Below are 18,174 nucleotides of genomic sequence, written 5' to 3'. Positions count from 1 at the left end.
GGCCTGTAGTTATCGATGCTGTTGAACTACTGTTTAACTGAGTAAAATAAACGCACTATTATCAGTGTATATATATTTATGTATACGCTTCGCAATGTTGTTTTACCGCTTGAGTTTTATTATATTTGCAACAGTCTCACCTTTATTGGTAAAATCGGATACCGATAATAGGACCGATTTAACGGTTGGAGCATTGTATTCTTTGGGAGGAGGATGGGATGGTACGGCTGTTAAGTATTCTGTTGAGATGGCGCTGGAACACATAAATGAAGATCCGAATATCCTTCCAAATTATCGTCTTAGAATAGATTGGAGAGACACTCAGGTTTGTTTTCTTGCTTTATTTTCTATAGAAACAATTGTTAGTAGGCCTAGGCCTTACAAAACACATTAGAGTTTCTTTAACGTTAACAATTATGAGGTCGTTTATGCTTCTTAATTTGCCCGGGTAAGTAAGTTGTTTTCAGTGCACAGTTGGCGCTAACTTTGGTGGGTTAGGAACCAACTTAACCTTGGGTACATAAAAAAGCCTGAACGGTGGTCTATCATCTGTGATGAAATAGTAACGGAGTTGACCGATTTGATCGTTCATTATGATAATAGAAAGGTGACAGTAAGCAAGAAACTCGTGTGCTGTTTATTATCTCTAGGCATAATACCGTGGCCTGTGAGACTCGGGTGATCGAAGAATGGACAAATTATATAATATTAATGCCATGGCCAATACCAAGAATGAAAACTTGTATTGAAGACGGCGGTTTCGTCACCGTCGTCTTCTAAGTGAGGTTTTCCATTTGAAAGAAATATGCTTGTAGAAACAACAATTCACAATAAGTTTGAGACTTTACATTGCGTGCTATCGTTACAATACGACGATTTTATTGTTTTTATTGATCATGACGTCACTTGATTAGATTTAAAAAAATATTATTTTTATAAAATACAGCATACATGATTATCCCATAGTTCTAGAACGAAAACTGTTGTAATTTCTTTCGTTGTATCCAAGAAAAATGTATGTTTATCTATGTATCGTCGATCGTTATCGCCCTAGTGTAATTGTTGGACTTTTTTCGTTCGATATTTATTGTATTGAATTTCATAACATTATTAATGCGTGATGATCAATTTAAATGTTTATGTTATTGTGTCAATGCATAATTTAATTTCAAAATAATGAATGGTGTATTTACATTACCATATCAATGAATGTATTAAAACATTATTAAAGTAATATTGATCAGCACGTTTGTTTTTATATATAGGCCTAGGCCTATAAGACCATGTGCGTGAATAACTACGCACTTGCGTTAAAATTACATCTATCGATTTAGTTTTAGTTTTAAGGTTTTTATTACGGTGATTAATGAAAAGAGTACCCAGAACAAGCTGATGCCGTGTTTATTCGATTGCCTGTTCAAACCGTATGCCTACACTTAGATCGAACGGATAGTTAGCTTATGATATTGGTCATCAAAAACATTATATATATTTTGAGTAGAGCAGTAATAAAGCCATTGTAGAGCAAGTATCCATCGATCATACCACTTGTACTTTAAAATAATATTATAAAAGAAATTGGTTGTCTTTAGTTCCATTATTAGGCCTAAAGCAAATTAAAAAAGCGAACAAACAGATATAAAAATATTGTAAAAGTAATTATATTCAGTCATCTTGTTTTTAAATTCTCAAAAATAGACATTATTTGTGCTTAAAACATTCAAAATACGAAAAATGCGGTTTACTGTCGTTAGACATGATTGTTTTATATTATTATATTACGTGATTGTGTCAAGTCATGTTTGATTGAATTTGTTTGTGCAAAAGTGTTTCATGTAGGCGTCTGTTTATTAAAACATTTTTTCCAATCTATAGGAATTGTGGGCTTTTCAGCTATAGATATTTGATGCTATACTGTAGAGTCTAATTTGTTGTTTGTGATGATAATGATTAATTTATTTGCTTTTTAGTGTAGCCTTGGACATGGACTGAAAGGCGTAATAGAACTTATTACAACAGAACCGGTCAAGACAATGTTGCTCGGACCAGCCTGTTCATTGGTCGCCATGCCAGCCGCAGCTACGCTTGAATACTGGAATTTACTACAGGTACAAATTATTTTATCTCTATTTACACGCGAGTGTTAAAAACCTGAAACGTATTAAGCTGATCCGAATCATAGCAGCGTAACGTCTGACGTATAAGTGGTCAAAAAGCTTATAGTTTCATCTTGGACACAACACAATTGAGATTTGACCAATCACAAGCGACAGTTTGGATGAACCATTGCTTGAGATTGGTCAAATTACTTATAGTAGTAGGAATATCAAGCTTATTCTCAACTCATCCAATAGGGTAACTACCAACTCCTCTGATAGGTCTAACTACCAACTACTCCGATAGGCTTCAGAAGTAGTAGAATTACGATGTAACGTTTGTATTGACTATGTATTTAACTACAATAGAAAACATTAACTTGATTTAAAGGTCTTTCACACCTGTTCCGGCACGGTTCCGGGGTCCGGCGAATCTAACATCAATGTTTCGTTTTCACGAAGTTTCACGCAGCTATGCGCCAATCGATATGCGCGTAGCCGCGTGAAAACGAAACATTGACGTTCGATTGGATTTTCCGGTGCCGGACCGGAACCGTGCCGGAACAGGTGTGAAAGACCCTTTAGCTAAGAGAAAATAACGATCATATTATGACTTGAATGAGATATTGACTATAACTGAAAAAAAGTATTAAATTAGATTAAAGATTAAATATACTAACGGTTATATTGTTACAATATTGTTCTGTAGGCCTACCATACCTATGGTAATAATAATAATACTCTTTACGGGTATCTATTGAATTTTTGTTACTCTAGTAATTATTCTGTCCTAATTGTAATAATAACCATAATTGACCTATTTGGGCCATTTCGTCTACCTTTTAAGATCTCCAATACAGTAAAAAAATACAAAGACCGTCAAATGTACATTCATTAATAGTCCTTGTAAAAATGTTAAGCGATTGCTAAAACCAAACGTAGTCCTAATTATACGCATGCAAGTTAAGTTGCGAATGGCACGGCGTTGGCGTCATAAAAAGGTGGAGCAATTACCAATACAGCCCGACGCATTATTACTTGATGAATGAACGCAAGATAATTACTTAGGCCTAGACTTTTAAAAAAATATTTAGTTAATTATATTCATCAGATTAAACAGTAAATTAGTAATCTAATGTCATTCTAATGTCAAATAAATAGGTAATCATCAAATATGCGTCCGTCTTATAGTTAGGCCTAAAAACATTAATTGTAAAAAGATAAACATTTTAACACATTATAGCGTAATGTCAATTCATCTTTTATTTGTCTAATTCATATACAAATAAAAAAATAAGAACATCTTTGTTAATACACTCCAGTTTAAAATGCATACAATGTTATCCTAATGTGTCATAAAATGTATAATACGTAATGCTTGCGCTAGACAAAATATCAATGTTACATTGAATACTATATGCACAATATGGAAAATACACTAACTGGGACTTTGCTTGCGACAAAATATCAATGTTACATTGAATACTATATGCACAATATGGAAAATACACTAACTGGGACTTTGCTTGCGACAAAATATCAATGTTACATTGAATACTATATGCACAATATGGAAAATACACTAACTGGGACTTTACTTTGCTTGCGACAAAATATCAATGTTACATTGAATACTATTATGCACAATATGGAAAATACACCAACTGAGACTTTGGCCAAGTCTAATTCTAAACAGCACCGATCCAAGCGGTTTTAGACTTGGTGTGTGTTGGAACTTATTTCTTTCTCTCTTTAAAATTCTTCTGGAAACATTTCACACTTTAATTGTTTTGAAGTTCACTAGTTTCTTGTTTGTTTTGGTGTCATAATTTGGTTAAGTAGCCTACGTCATTATTTTGCTTCTACAAAACACACATTCTACCATGAACACGTAAGATTCTCTAAATCCCTCTTCCATAAAAAGAAAGTATTCTTGAGATCTGATTGGTTGTGTATTTACTGCATCACGAAAAGTAGATGGAAATTTGCATACGCATGTGCAACCAACGCTAGATTAGTTAAGATTGTCCAGCGGAAATGAAGATAGGCCTAAAAGGATTGTTTTCTAATTAATTAGTAAGTGATTTTCTATATATACATTTTTCATTTTTGAATGTTTAAAGCACAAACAAATAAGGATACTCAATCATAGCTTAAATTTATCATCCAACGAATGATATATAGGCCCACATAGATTAACTTTAATGAATGAGTTCGGTAGGAAATGGCATCATTTTAATTCAATATATTTGTTTGTGTCCAGGTGTCTTCAATAACGTGTATTTGAACAAAAAGGGGACACCATTGTTAATGATCTATTTGTTACTACTTCCTTCAAAGTTTCCTTCTTGTGAATTACAATAAATTCACAATAATGTACAGTTGTTAATGTGCGAAAGTGATTGATTAATTAATTAAAGATACAATCAATTGCTTCTCAGTGGGCAGGTGTATGTAACAGACATTAATAAGAAATATTAATACTTTTGAAATATTGCTTTAAACCAGTAAACAGAAATCAATGCTGCTTTCATTATAACTTGTGACATTCTACTGCAATTTGTTGACATCTTCAACAAGTTCGCCGACGAAAACGCGTTTCACAAGTTCTAAACTGGTAAACACCGACTTCACAAGTTCTTTGAGCGGCATAATACTGTAAACTGATTAATGATGTATTAATTTCCTATTACGTAATATTGTTCGCGTCATACAGGTTTAGCTAATTGTTTGTTTGTCATGGTAACAAATAATATTGGAGGTCGAGAATTTTAGATTTTCATTCAAAGATTGAACCAGACAAGTGTCAATCATTGCTAATCATCAACTATCATCATCATTATTTTTATTTATGTGTTAACGCTATGTCAAAATTTATGTGACAAAAACAGTGTGATGTGCCCATATAGACATGATGATGACGTCATATCACTACCGTATTTGGGCATATTAATACCATATTTGGGCACATCACACTTTTTTGTCAAACTAGTTAGTGTAAACAGGGCTTTATGCTTAAACAAACAAAACAGAGTCCGACCTAACATCTAGGGTGCAAAAGTGTTACCTCTAATCGTCATTATCAATCCTACAAAAACGAAAATAACCTTAATGCAGCATCATATTCATACCCACTTGTACTTAATGGAATATGCCAGTCATATTTTGCATCTCCTCCTCCCCAGTTTGACGCCAGGTGGATATGGGTTTTCCTTGTTTTCATTTGGTGACTGTTCTTGAGATGCTGTCTGTTTTTTCTTACCAGACTACCAATCAAGACACAGTTAAAGTTAAAGGGTGTCGCCGGGTTATAAAATCTAAACCTTTGCTACTATATTGATTAAAATTTTGACAGCGTTGCAACAAAACGAGCGCCATGAAATCAGTCCATTGCAAATAAAAGATGATGCTATAGGAATTTATCGAAATTATTACAAACGTTGTCAGGTCTATGTAATTTTGAGACAATTTTCTTTAGGAAATAGTATACAAAATTGAAAGAACATTTTTTTTAATTACAAACTGTTACTCAATGAACGATTGTAAATATTAAAAATCTATCTTAAGAAGCTATCTTATTTCTATTATAATCTATTATTATGCTATAGGTGGGGAACTCAGCACTTTCTGACTCGTTGTCCGACAAAGAGTACTACAAATACTTCTACCGCACAAACCCTCCTTCATCGGCGATGAATCCACCTAGGCTGGCCATACTCGGGGAGTTTGACTGGAATCGAGTAGCAATTATACATGAAAACAACGAATACTTTGCAAACGTAAGAACACTGTGTGTTTTTTTTTATAGTTTTCGGACCAAACTGTTATTGTATTGACTTAAAAACAGGAAATTGTGTATTGTGAATACATGTAGTGGGAGCTGTAGTTTGGTGGAACGTGCTTTCCTTCAAATTCATGGTTCAACTCTAAAACAGGTTCTAACTCAAATTGGCAATTTTCAATGGAAAAAAAAGGATTTTTAAAATATTGGCACAGATACGAACTTTGGCGATAGTGATGAGAGCATTTGACTATCCACAGTTATCAATGTCTATGTCTATGTTTCACTGAAATAAATAAAAGAAAATAATAATTTATTTTAAAATTAGAAAACCTAAACCTGTATGTATTATTTAGCCATATAGCCGTTATGTAGATACATAGGCTAGATAACATACTTGTTCTCAATGTGAATAAAAACATTGACACAATGCTTTTTGCTGTATTCTATGAGATTGAAAAGTAACAAGAATAAGTTTCATCCTCATTAAGATTACAAAGGACACTTTCTCCAGTGAAACAAACAAATAGGGTATATATATTTGACCCTTACGGCCATCAGGGCAACCCTAGCCTATCCCCTTAATAGTGGTTCTACAATATTTTGTGTTGACCTACATTTTTAATAATTTAATATTAATAATAAAAATGTCTTCAATATTTTAACAAAAAGCACTTCGACATTACAAAAGAGTACTTACGAAGTCATGGTATTGACATTGTGACGTCAGAGAGTTTTGACGCAGGACAGGTGCCGAGAGAACAGCTTCGAAATATGAAGGTATATTCTATATTTGTTGATTATTCTGATGCTATTTAAATAAGGGATTTGAATTAAAGATGAAAGGGATTTGTTTTAAATATATTTTGAATTTAATTATAAAGCCTGTAACCCAATTTCAACTGGACAAAATAATTGCAGTTGATAATTAAGGGCCATCTTACCGTACTACTCACCCTCAACACGTATCTCAACTTCTGTCTTTGCAACCATTATTTCGTACTTAACCGTACCATAATAAATGTTTTAGAATGGTAATTGGCAAAATATTTGAAAAAAGACCTAGATTGTAAGTCTACATATATTGTCGGAATGTTCTGTAATATAAATTTTCAACCGATTCAATCTGCAGCTGTCAGTAGATAGAGTCTAACTGACTATCGCAAGTCATCTAGGTACGCGTCTTGCTGTATTAAATACTTTTGAATACACGATATCTCTCTCAGTAGATTCACATATAATCGGAAGCCATTTTGTATTTCGTTTTTATTCAAGGATAAAGACGCTCGTATAATTTTTGCCAGTGCATATATAGAACCAGCATCAATTCTCTTCTGTGAGGTGAGTAAACAGACATATGAAACTAAATAAAGGCCTAAGCCTATTAGTTCAAACATATTTACCGGTATAATAGATAATCGGTGTATGTTAATGATTAGTTTCATTATCAGTACGATAGTGTTACTGAAAATACACGGTTACAAATATGCATTTTTAATTGAAATCTCGTTAGAAGAAAACAATAGAACCTTTAATATACAACCTGCCATTCTCTGTCGGAGTAAACAGAGAAAAAATGAATCAATACTCAGGGTAAAATGTGTTAACATCTTTTGGGGGATAATTGGCACCTTGTTAAACACATTTCAAGAATTATCATTAGAATTCGTAATAATTTTTTTGAAATCATTATTTTTGTTTGTTTTTCTACCGAATTGAATAATTTTATTAAAACTGCAAAATAGTAAATCCAAAGTCTGATTTAAATAATCTTCGTTTTTCATATTTTTGTGGGACAATACATCTTCAATCCGAATAATCATGGCGTGTAGATTTACAAGCAAAGTATGTATGGAAAACGATATGTCTGGATTATCGAGAGTTGGTTAGATCCCGGTTGGTGGGAATTGAACCTACATGTTCACAACTGCACGGTGGAAGAGATGAGAGAAGTGGCAAGTCTACATGTTGGTGTTGACTTCCTCGGTATCTTTCCAATACAAGACGTCACAATTTCTGGACTGGTAAGTCTCACCAAGTTGTACATTAGCATTATTTATTTGTATCTTCTTTTTTAAAGAATATCCTCATTTACATTTGTCTGGTTTGGTTTGGTCCCTTTTATTTGTATCAACATTTTCGCCACCCCACGCGACTACGAAGCTGTCGGGTTGAAAATTCAGCCTGCGAACGATCAGCAAGATATGTTTATGTGTACGTAGACTCAATATCTATGTAGTTGCGTGGCCCATTTTGAAAACGAAATTCACTATTGCCACTCTCACCATCTTCTTCATTCAATTCAATATGACACGCAATAATAGAACTTGACTTATACATCTTTTATACAGACACCAAATGAATACGAAGATATTTATTACAACAGAACCAACCAGCAACAACTGCCAGGCGAAGAATACGCACCATACGCATACGATGGATTGTGGACGATAGCAATGGTGTTAAATGAAACCCAGACGCACCTCGAACAAACTAACTCAAGTTTCAGCATCCTAGATTTCGATTATAACAATACTCACCATATTCGGGAATTGTTCGAAAATTCGATAAAAAATCTTAATTTTAAAGGAATCTCCGTAAGTGTGCTGTAATCAATGATGATGATGATTATAACGATGAACGAGACGATGATGATGATTATGATGATGATGGCCATACTGATAATGGTGCGACATCAACTTTAATAACAACAACGAAGAATATAATGGTAGGCCTAATACGGCTTATTACGAGCAGGATGATTGATTATATTGAGAAACGACGTTAACAAACATGACAACAATTTAGCATGATGACGATGGAGACAATGATGATGATAATTAACATGAAAGTGATCGATGTGGTTATAATAATATGCCTAATAATGATAATAATAAAAATAACACAATAAAAGTCCTGCCGTGACAAAGTACGCGTCTATTTTACGAGCAATTATGCTGCGCACAGCACTTGCACTCTGACATTTCTGAGTACGTATGTTTATTTTTGGTTAAATGTATGTAAAATTGATGTTGCTGTCGATAATTTATTGGATTGCTTTTATAATCTGAAGTACTAATTAGAGATAATAATAGCTTAATTAGGTTTTTTTTTAAAATATCGTATTTCCGTGGTCGAACATCTCCTTCCGTCGTATATACAATTCGAAGTAGCTTAATTGTGTGATGCTGAGTCGATTAAATGGAGTTAATGACTCTACACACTACATCTATATCATCTATCACGTCCTAGTATTTATTTGAAATACATAAAACCGATATAAAATATATTAATGTTAATGGTGTATTATTTTTTTTTAGGGAACTATACAATTTAACCGTAACGGAGATCGCTTTGGCAATATTAAGGTTGAGCAGCTAATAGGTAAGAGGTAATTTAGTGGTTGATCACATTTCGAGGAGACTGGTTCGAATTCTACGCTGGTGCGCTTCTAAAAAATTATCCAATATAAACGAATAAAAAATACGATGATTATCCGATAAATGCACATAATTTCTTTGAATCATATTACGTCAAAATGTGAATTCGAGAAATCGACTATAATCATTTCTCTTTAAAGATCGGTTATCATTTGGACGCAACGTCCAATCACAAGGAATGTCAAATTGCTTGAATTTCGCGAATACGCCTTTACGTTGCGTGCACGTTGAAAATAAATTGAAGTAAAAATAATAATTTGCTTTCTTATTTCCTTAAGATAATGAACTGGTTACTATTGGAATATATTATCAAAACGGAGAACTTGTTTGGGAGTCTGAAAAGCGAATTACATTTAAAGGTATCTACGTCATGTTACGTGTAATTACTTGACTAATCGATTTAAGGTGCACTTTGTTTAAATTAGGCCTCCTATGCAATAGACTTTTTGATCAGAAATTGGGACAACATTTGGATTATTTTCAAACTAGGTCAAATAATGTTGTTATAATGAAACCTTATTCTTAGTTTTATTCTCAGATTCTGTACAGCGACAGCAACAATCAGCCAGAAAAGCCAGAGTGTTCTAATTTCTGTATCTGTAGGCCTCTTTAATTATAAAACTATATCTATTTTACAGGAGACATACCGATTGACGGTGCACTCTATGAAACTGTTTACATCGGAATACGACCAGTTATATATTTCATATTCTCATCACTCTCAGCCGTCGGTGTCATCGTTGCATGTGCCTTCCTTGTTTTTAATATCAAGAACAGAAAAAGAAAGTAAAGATCAGTATTTATTAGGCTTTTATTTAGCTTTAGATTTTATTCGACCTACGACCTAATGTCAGGTCAATCGATATGTCGTCGGTCGTCGCTTGACCTATAGACTGAACTGTGTTAGGGTGGGGAGCGAGGAAATAGATAAATAAATTGACTTTTCCAGCAAATGTCCTATTTGTATGGATTAATATCATTGTTGATGATTTTTTGATAGATTTACAAATTTGAATTAATAATTTAATGAATGAAAAATAATGTTACTACCACAAATATATTATATATGATTACTATGGTGCTACTGTTTGTTTTGTTTGCCTCAGGTTAATTCGCTTATCCAGTCCTAATGTGAACAACGTAATTGCAACAGGCTGTATTGTCTGTTACGGATCCGTAATGCTATTTGGCCTGGACCAAAATATCGTTGAATCGAATATGTACATAACTTTATGTATGGTGGGTATATCAATATTAATACCATCATTTTATAAGCTTGTTTTGCTCCTTTTTTCTCTCTCTCTTTTGTGGTGTAACCTACCACTTTTATTCGTTCATCATAATAATTACATATTTCTCACATAATACTCTTTTTTTCATTATTTTCTTGAATATGATAATAAAAAATAAAAAATGCACATAATATTGTTTACAGTATAGTATATTATACATTGGTATAATAAAATATATATAAGTATATTTCATCAGGAGGAACATCATTAATAAAATGACTGGCTCATTTCATATATATATTGTTGCTTATTTAGATGTTTCGTTTAATAATTTGTCATATTATTGTGACTTGACGCATTTTAAAAGAAGACTTAACTAAAGCTATTTTCGTGTGGTTTGAGTAGTAAGAAAATTCTCATTTGCCAGATGTTCTTTGTTTAAATCCTATTAATTCAAGATTCTTCTCTCCCGAAGAGGACAATTAACAATATTTACAAACAAAGATTACAAGCAATATACTAGCACATATTCTTGTAAAAATAATATTATGATATTAGTACTTCTTATTTTAAGTAGAAGATTTCTAAATATAATATGTTTTTAAAGACACTTTCTCTTTTTTGATTTTCATTGACATTGATTATGATACTATGGGCCTAATAGCCATATTTATTATTTTTAGTAGGACTATATTATATTCTTCAATATTGTGTAGTTTTTATAAGATTATAATATTATTTCAATATGTTGACATTAATAATAACGTATTTTAAATGTAGTTGCGAGCATGGACTTTGTCTATTGGTTATTCAATGGCGTTTGGTGGGCTGTTTCTAAAAACGTGGCGGGTGTATCTAATATTTCGTAATCTGAAGATAAAAAAGAAGGTAATTAGACCTAATTATATTTTAATTTGTTTGTATTATCAATATTTCTTTATTACTGTATGATTCCGCTGTATGTTTTTTTTTACCATCTATTATGCCTACATAATTTTACTATTGTTATTTTATTTGTTATGATGTTATTGGAATTGTTCGTATAATTTGAAGTCAAGTACAATAGTTTAGATAATGAAACACGACTTTATTGTGTTCATTAATGTGTTGACATCATTAATTACATTAAGGAATATCAGGTATCATTTTTGTATTGTTATCAATTTTGTTTATGTCTCTATGTAGTAGTCAAATTTAAATAATGAAACACGAATTCATTATGACCATTGAGTTCTGTAATTTGTATCGTTACAAAATAAAATTCAATTGTAATTCTAAACATCATTGATTGTAGGTATACAGTTAATAGATAATGTTGCATTCGTTTTCTGGATGAGATATCGGATTTTATCAAACGTGCTTTATAAAAAAAATAAGTTTTAATTCAATTATTTTACAGCTACAAAAAGTTTTCAAAATACAGGAGAACCCATATTAAATATAGATAACTTTGTGACCCAATTAAGAGTGTTCCCCATACATGCAATTGTTACAACATACAGTTTTTGCGTTTCATTTTAAAGTTTCCCATGCGGAGAGGTTATATATACAAATTACATTTTTTTAAAAATCGTATTAGATGACAACGTCTAGGGCCTATTTCATAAAATAACAAGAAATTGTTAAAAAATAAAGCCTCAACTTTGTTTCCATTTAACCACTTTTTTCACTTAAGCAATTTCCTATCTTTACTTAAGCAAAAAAGATTGGTACCTTTCCATGAGTTGACATTAGCTGCACAGAACAAACCAGTTTCTTTTTATATTGATTGCCACAAATGTAACACGATGTTTTACTTGTTATTGTCTTATAGGTTGTTCAAGACTGGCATTTATTCGGCTTGCTTACGATTCTTCTTCTAATAGACCTTATTTATCTGTTTGTTTGGTCAATGATCAATCCATTTTTTAAGGAAACCAAGACGTTTCCGCCTGAGGTAAGACAACCCGAAATAAACATCCACCCACTTAATTGATTATAAAATCATCTTCATTAGTGCCATAAACTTGAAAGATTAAACAAAAACATCAAAGAACAATGTGGTCGATCAGAGAACAATGTGGTCGATCAGAAAACAATTGCGAAAGACATTAGGTCGGATAGCCATCTTCATTTTGATACTCGTTAGTGCGTATACCTGTTGATGTTTTTACTTTAATTTTAGATAAATTAAACACGAATTCAACATTAAACTCCAATTAGGACTATTATGATCAAACATAAACATATGCTTGTATCGTATGGTATCGTGTAATTAATTAGGCCTATCTGCCACTAGAAAACGTACCATGACCTTCTAGGACTTTCGCTATGATTAAAAAATTCCACTTATTTGTGCTTTTAAAATTAATTCGAATATTAATTTTAATGTACTGTACATATAGAGTTTCAATCTCATATATGATTAAGTATAGTAATTATGAGAGTGTTAATGGGCTTATTTTGATTTTAATTAGGGCCTACACACTCACTAGTAACACAGTACTTAGATTAGTGTCTGTAACTGTATATTCTTATGCTCATTTTTTTTGCAATTATCTTAGATTGAAAATTACGACGCCAAGATTTTGCATATAATGGAAAATTTAACTCTAATTATACTATTTAGTATACAGTAGTTATTTTTAATGAGCGATAATCACGATTACAATATGCTACTTTAAAACAGTTACTGTAACGGTGCACTAGTAGGACATTTTTGCACTCCGTATTCTTTTTTTCTTCTTCTAAACGCCGTTCCGCCGCCGAGAGTCTTCTGACTGTTCCATATCGGCCGCTCTGCTTATTTCTGCGGTGAAGTTTCAAAGCGTTCTGTCAGATGCTATGTTCTTTATATAATAATTATATTCAAAATTACAATGCACAGTTTTAAAAAAAGTACTGCAACTTGGTTTCACAATCACAATAGTTTCAAAAGCAATAGGCCTACACTAAATAGTTTGTTTACCGATTTGTAAACTCCATATTAGCCTATACAGTACTATCTATTTCCTAAGTATTAGGCCTATAGGAATATTTAATAATACAGCATCCCATTTATCTCGCATGTGGTGCTTGTATCGTGTAAAGTTGGTTAAGGGTTAGGTTACTACTACATACATGTGAAACGTGTAATGTTGTATTACCAAATATTCCTAATGATACTTCGGAAATAGATATTCGGAAACAGAATTCTCACAAAGCAGTTAGGCCTACAGTTTAAAATCTACCAAATATTACGGCATTTGAATAAATACCTTTTGTTTCTATCAAATATATATTTAGATTGTTAATCAGGACCTGATTTTACTAAAAAAGAAGGATTCGTGCGACTGCAAACAACTTGTCCAATGGACCGTTGCATTATACGTTTATAAAGGACTGATCATGCTATATGGTGCAAAACTTGCTTGGGAAACAAGGTACGATAAACGTGTATTATTATTATTATTAACACAAATTCAATCGTTACAAAATGACTTTCAATAGAACCTTCGATCTTGTGTTTATATGCTGAGTAGACCATAGTTGTTTTTTAAATATGAAAATGAAGAACAAATAAATGAGTTTAATTAGTAACCACCCTCTCAGTTATAACACTGTTCTTCAAAAAGGAACATAATTATAAGGCTAACCATGGACCTATAATAGGTCCATGCTAAAACAATAAAACTCCTAAATATGGAGTAGACGCCTAAAATGAGATAGAAATAGGTCTTTGATTTTCTTGACATAGATACCATCTTCCTGGACAGGTGTATTTACATTGATGAATTAATGTCATAACGAACTAATCCGTTAAAGAATTTGAAAACTACGTCATTAATGATACACTATTAGGAATTATGGTTTTATTTCTTTCGATGTCATCATTTACAAAATGTTTATTCAATATTACTTTTTTAATATTATATTATAAGTTAATAGCATATCTCTGAGAAGGAGAGTAAATAACTCGCTTATGACTGTCATCCTTTGAGAAATTGAGCAAAATGCAAATTTATAATACAACGAATACAAATATACTGAGTTGATATTAACTTTCGTAGATGATCAAAATGGCAATCATTCACGTAACTTGACGGTTCTTTAATGTAGAAAAATAATTATAAAAAAAACTTCAAATCTAAATGTTTTGCTTTCTTTAAAACAGAAAAGTATCGATGCAGGAATTAAATGACTCAAAATATATTGGTCTATCGATTTATAACGTTGCTATCATCGTCTCCATCGCAGTGCCTCTTACATACGTATTAGAAGACGAACCTGAAGTTGTGTATAGTCTTGTAGCGGTCGCTATTCTGTATACTACGACTTGTACAATGTGTCTTGTGTTTGTTCCAAAAGTAAGTACCGCACTCGAGCGAGTTGCAAACAATAGTAAAAAAAAAGGACCGTACTCGGGCGAGTTCTATAAGTACCGTACTCGAGAGAGTTCCAAAAGTAAGTACCATACTAGAAAGAGTTCCAACTGTACAGCAAGTGTTGTTACGAGCGAGTTCCAAAGTAATTACCGTACTCGACAGAGTTCCAAAAGTAAGTAGGCCTGCCGTACTCGACTGAGTTCCAAAAGAAAGTACCATGTGAGCAAGTTTCAAAAGAAAGTATCATACTTGACAAAGTTCCAAAAGTAAGTACCGTACTCGAGCGAGTTCTAAACTATTATTACCGTCCTCTCATTGCAGATAATAGTTCTTCGAGGTACGGAATCAGACACTGAAGTAACTGTAACCACATTTAATCGTAGTAGAGCTGTTGCCCCAGAGACATTTACAGTTAGCATAGAAGAAAGGGTAAAACAAAAGGAACATGAGCTACAGAAACTACGTAGAGATATGATGATGGTAAGAAAACAGCCGCTATCCCTCTCTCCACCTACTTCTCTCCCTCCACCTACTTCTCTCCCTCCACCTACTTCTCTCCCCTTCCCTTCTCTCTCCACCTACTCCGCTCCCCTCTCTCTCCACCCCGTCTCTCTATACTCTCAAGCAATGTGGTTTTCTAATTCAATTCAATTGTTTTGACATAAAAAAGTACACCTTTCTTTTGGTATGGTCTATTGGCCATCAATGAATACAATGCCAGTCTGTATAGGCCTACTGCGCAATAGTACTCAGGCACCTTTGGGATCTAACCCTGTCCCCGAATGCATGTCTCCTCAAGGGTCGTTGGTTTCACTTGAAAGTGTTCCCTTATAGTTTGTTGGCTAGTAACATGTCTTGTTATTCTGGTCGTACTTTCAATCTGTGATGTTTTGTTATTCAAATCAAAATTTTTATTTACTACAGCAGAAATTGCAATTACTATTCCTAAAAACGTAAACACAATATTCTGAACAAACATTCAGCTACTTGGTTAAATTAAAAGTGTATTTAAAAAGGTGTTGATCTGATCTTGCAGCAAGACGGTTCCAATAATTGATTGTGTGTTGACGTCATCAGCGTACAGACAAATACGTCCAATTGCTACATCTTTTATATAATGTTTAGTTTTTAAAATAATTTCTAATAAAACGCACGCACCTCATTCAATTTCAAATGATTTCTATTGTACTTGGCATGATTAAAAAGTGTTGTTCTTTAACCGGTCGCCTATTTTCATATCAATCAACCAAATGCCAAATAAAACGTTAAAATTACGTAAGCTTATCACATGATAAAAGGATTTCTACTAAAGCTTCACATTAGAAAGCTAATCTGTAACGTAAGAAAAAACTCTTCTATTAATTCCACATACCCATCTTACGAAAATTTGAAGCACACATAGTGTTCGGTACCCACTTGTGACACACAGTGTAATGTTATTACGGCACATTGCGTCGATTCGTTACGTCTGCGTCCTTACTTACATTGAGTCCTAGTGGGAATCATAGAGTATGTTAACGGTGGTAACTGGCCATCGGAACAGGGTACAGTACTCAAGTGCCCATTGTTGCATGCTCATAGCGCACAATTCTTATGGCATAAATCATATATATGATAATGTATTGTTTTCTCTTAAACCGATTGTATAGTTTTCTAAATCATAAATACTACTAGATACTAGATCATTATGTAATATGGTATTCAGTGTCATTTGATTATTATGGATCGTCTGAATTTTTAAATAGTGAAAAGTAAAACAAACATAATAAGTATACGAAAAAAACCCCGCAAAAGCTGCTCTATATTGTCATGATTATCATACATTTATGAAAAAAATGGGAGTATTTTAAGCTCAACATTCAGTAGATACGGTATTTGGACTTAATGAGGTAAATAATTTGTTTAGAAAACGCCAATGCACATCATATTCAACGGTGTAGATGACAAATATGGTTTTTTTTTCAGCAAAAGGAATTCACAGACACTGTTCACCGTCCTGTCTCGATTAAATGTGATGCTGACGTGCCATCAGTGGGCAACATAAACACATCTTCAGCTGCTAGCAATGTCGTTATATAAAAGGACGAATCGACCCTACTTGGATGTTGTCGCAAAATTCAACCTCTTCCTACTAATCAGTGTGATACTGTATAAATCTGGTAAAAATGTTCAACGGTGCTATATGGTTTTATTTGTAATGTTTAGGCTAAACGACCACAAACTACTCACATTGCTAAAGCTTAGTTCACATTAGAGACGCCAACATTAAGGGCTTGTGATTTGACCAATCACACGCGATGGGTTACTAGTGGGAACCAAGCTTAATTGTTTGATGTGAGTACAGTTTGTTTCGTATGTTCGGGTCTTATGTTGGAACATTATGTATAACGTTGGGATCTTGAATTGATTTTGACAGTGCCGTATAATTCGACGGAAAAGATGCACTCATGAATACATAGAGCCCGGGTAGCTGTCCCTACCCACCAACATAACATTACCGATAACTCAACACCCTTGAAACCAACTTACCCGAGTAAATAAATAAGCCTGAACGGGGCCCATACGTATACCTACTAAAAAAAAAACATCTCTTTACGAGACAAAAACTGATGACCCTAATTGTACCGAAAAAGTACAGTTTCCAAATTAAAATAAAACGAACGTGTAATAGGCCTACCGTAGCCTATATACTGTATATATTATATATATATTTTATGCAACGAAAAATTACCTTAACGATATTAGTGCCTCGCCTATCAGCAGTGTTTATCTATTCTAGTGAAAAAATTGTATATAACTATCTATTGTAACTGTTGTTTTTGTTTCACGTGTAATTGTGAAGGTCATTATTTATGGAGTGGTATTTTTTTTTCGGGAGGGGGACGGGGCTGGGAGAGACAATAATTATATCTTGAAGCTCAAAGTTCCGACTAAAATCCATGGCAATGACGTACACGCAGACACAAGTACATTCCAACCAATTACAATGATTCGAATGATCCGTTACTGGTGATTGGTCAATTTATTACTAGCGTGGTAGTACGTCCTGGCGTTGCATTTTAGTGGAAACGAAGCTTTAGTTTATGCATGTGACAACCCTCATAAGGTACTGTTTTTGTATGTGTGAACCAGTGTGTCTTATCTTGTGACGATTTGTTTGACCATATATGGTAAAATAAGATGGTGTTACACCTAATAAGATGGTGTTATAATGTAAAAATAAATATAATGTAATAAATATAATAAATTTATAATGTTGAGTTAAATAAAACAGTTTAAAAA

The 18,174-nt window shown here is 33.1% G+C and overlaps 1 protein-coding gene across 1 annotated transcript; it reads left to right on the top strand.

Annotated features, from left to right (window-relative positions):
- The first annotated feature begins 187 nt into the window (after positions 1–187).
- On the top strand, positions 188–18,158 carry LOC144850247 (gamma-aminobutyric acid type B receptor subunit 2-like). Its single transcript, XM_078707486.1, has 17 exons — positions 188–325; positions 1,971–2,108; positions 5,705–5,875; positions 6,550–6,657; positions 7,153–7,218; positions 7,710–7,901; positions 8,229–8,474; positions 9,198–9,261; positions 9,596–9,676; positions 9,956–10,103; positions 10,424–10,556; positions 11,330–11,437; positions 12,363–12,485; positions 13,814–13,950; positions 14,682–14,874; positions 15,214–15,372; positions 16,858–18,158. Exons 1-17 carry the CDS (start codon positions 248–250, stop codon positions 16,969–16,971), a joined length of 2,259 nt encoding a protein of 752 aa, XP_078563612.1. The 5' UTR covers positions 188–247; the 3' UTR covers positions 16,972–18,158.
- The last annotated feature ends 16 nt before the right edge of the window (positions 18,159–18,174 follow it).

Source organism: Antedon bifida, chromosome 8, assembly GCF_963402885.1.
Source record: "Antedon bifida chromosome 8, ecAntBifi1.1, whole genome shotgun sequence".
NCBI classification, from domain to species: domain Eukaryota; kingdom Metazoa; phylum Echinodermata; class Crinoidea; order Comatulida; family Antedonidae; genus Antedon; species Antedon bifida.
This window is presented reverse-complemented; position numbering and strand designations above follow the sequence as displayed.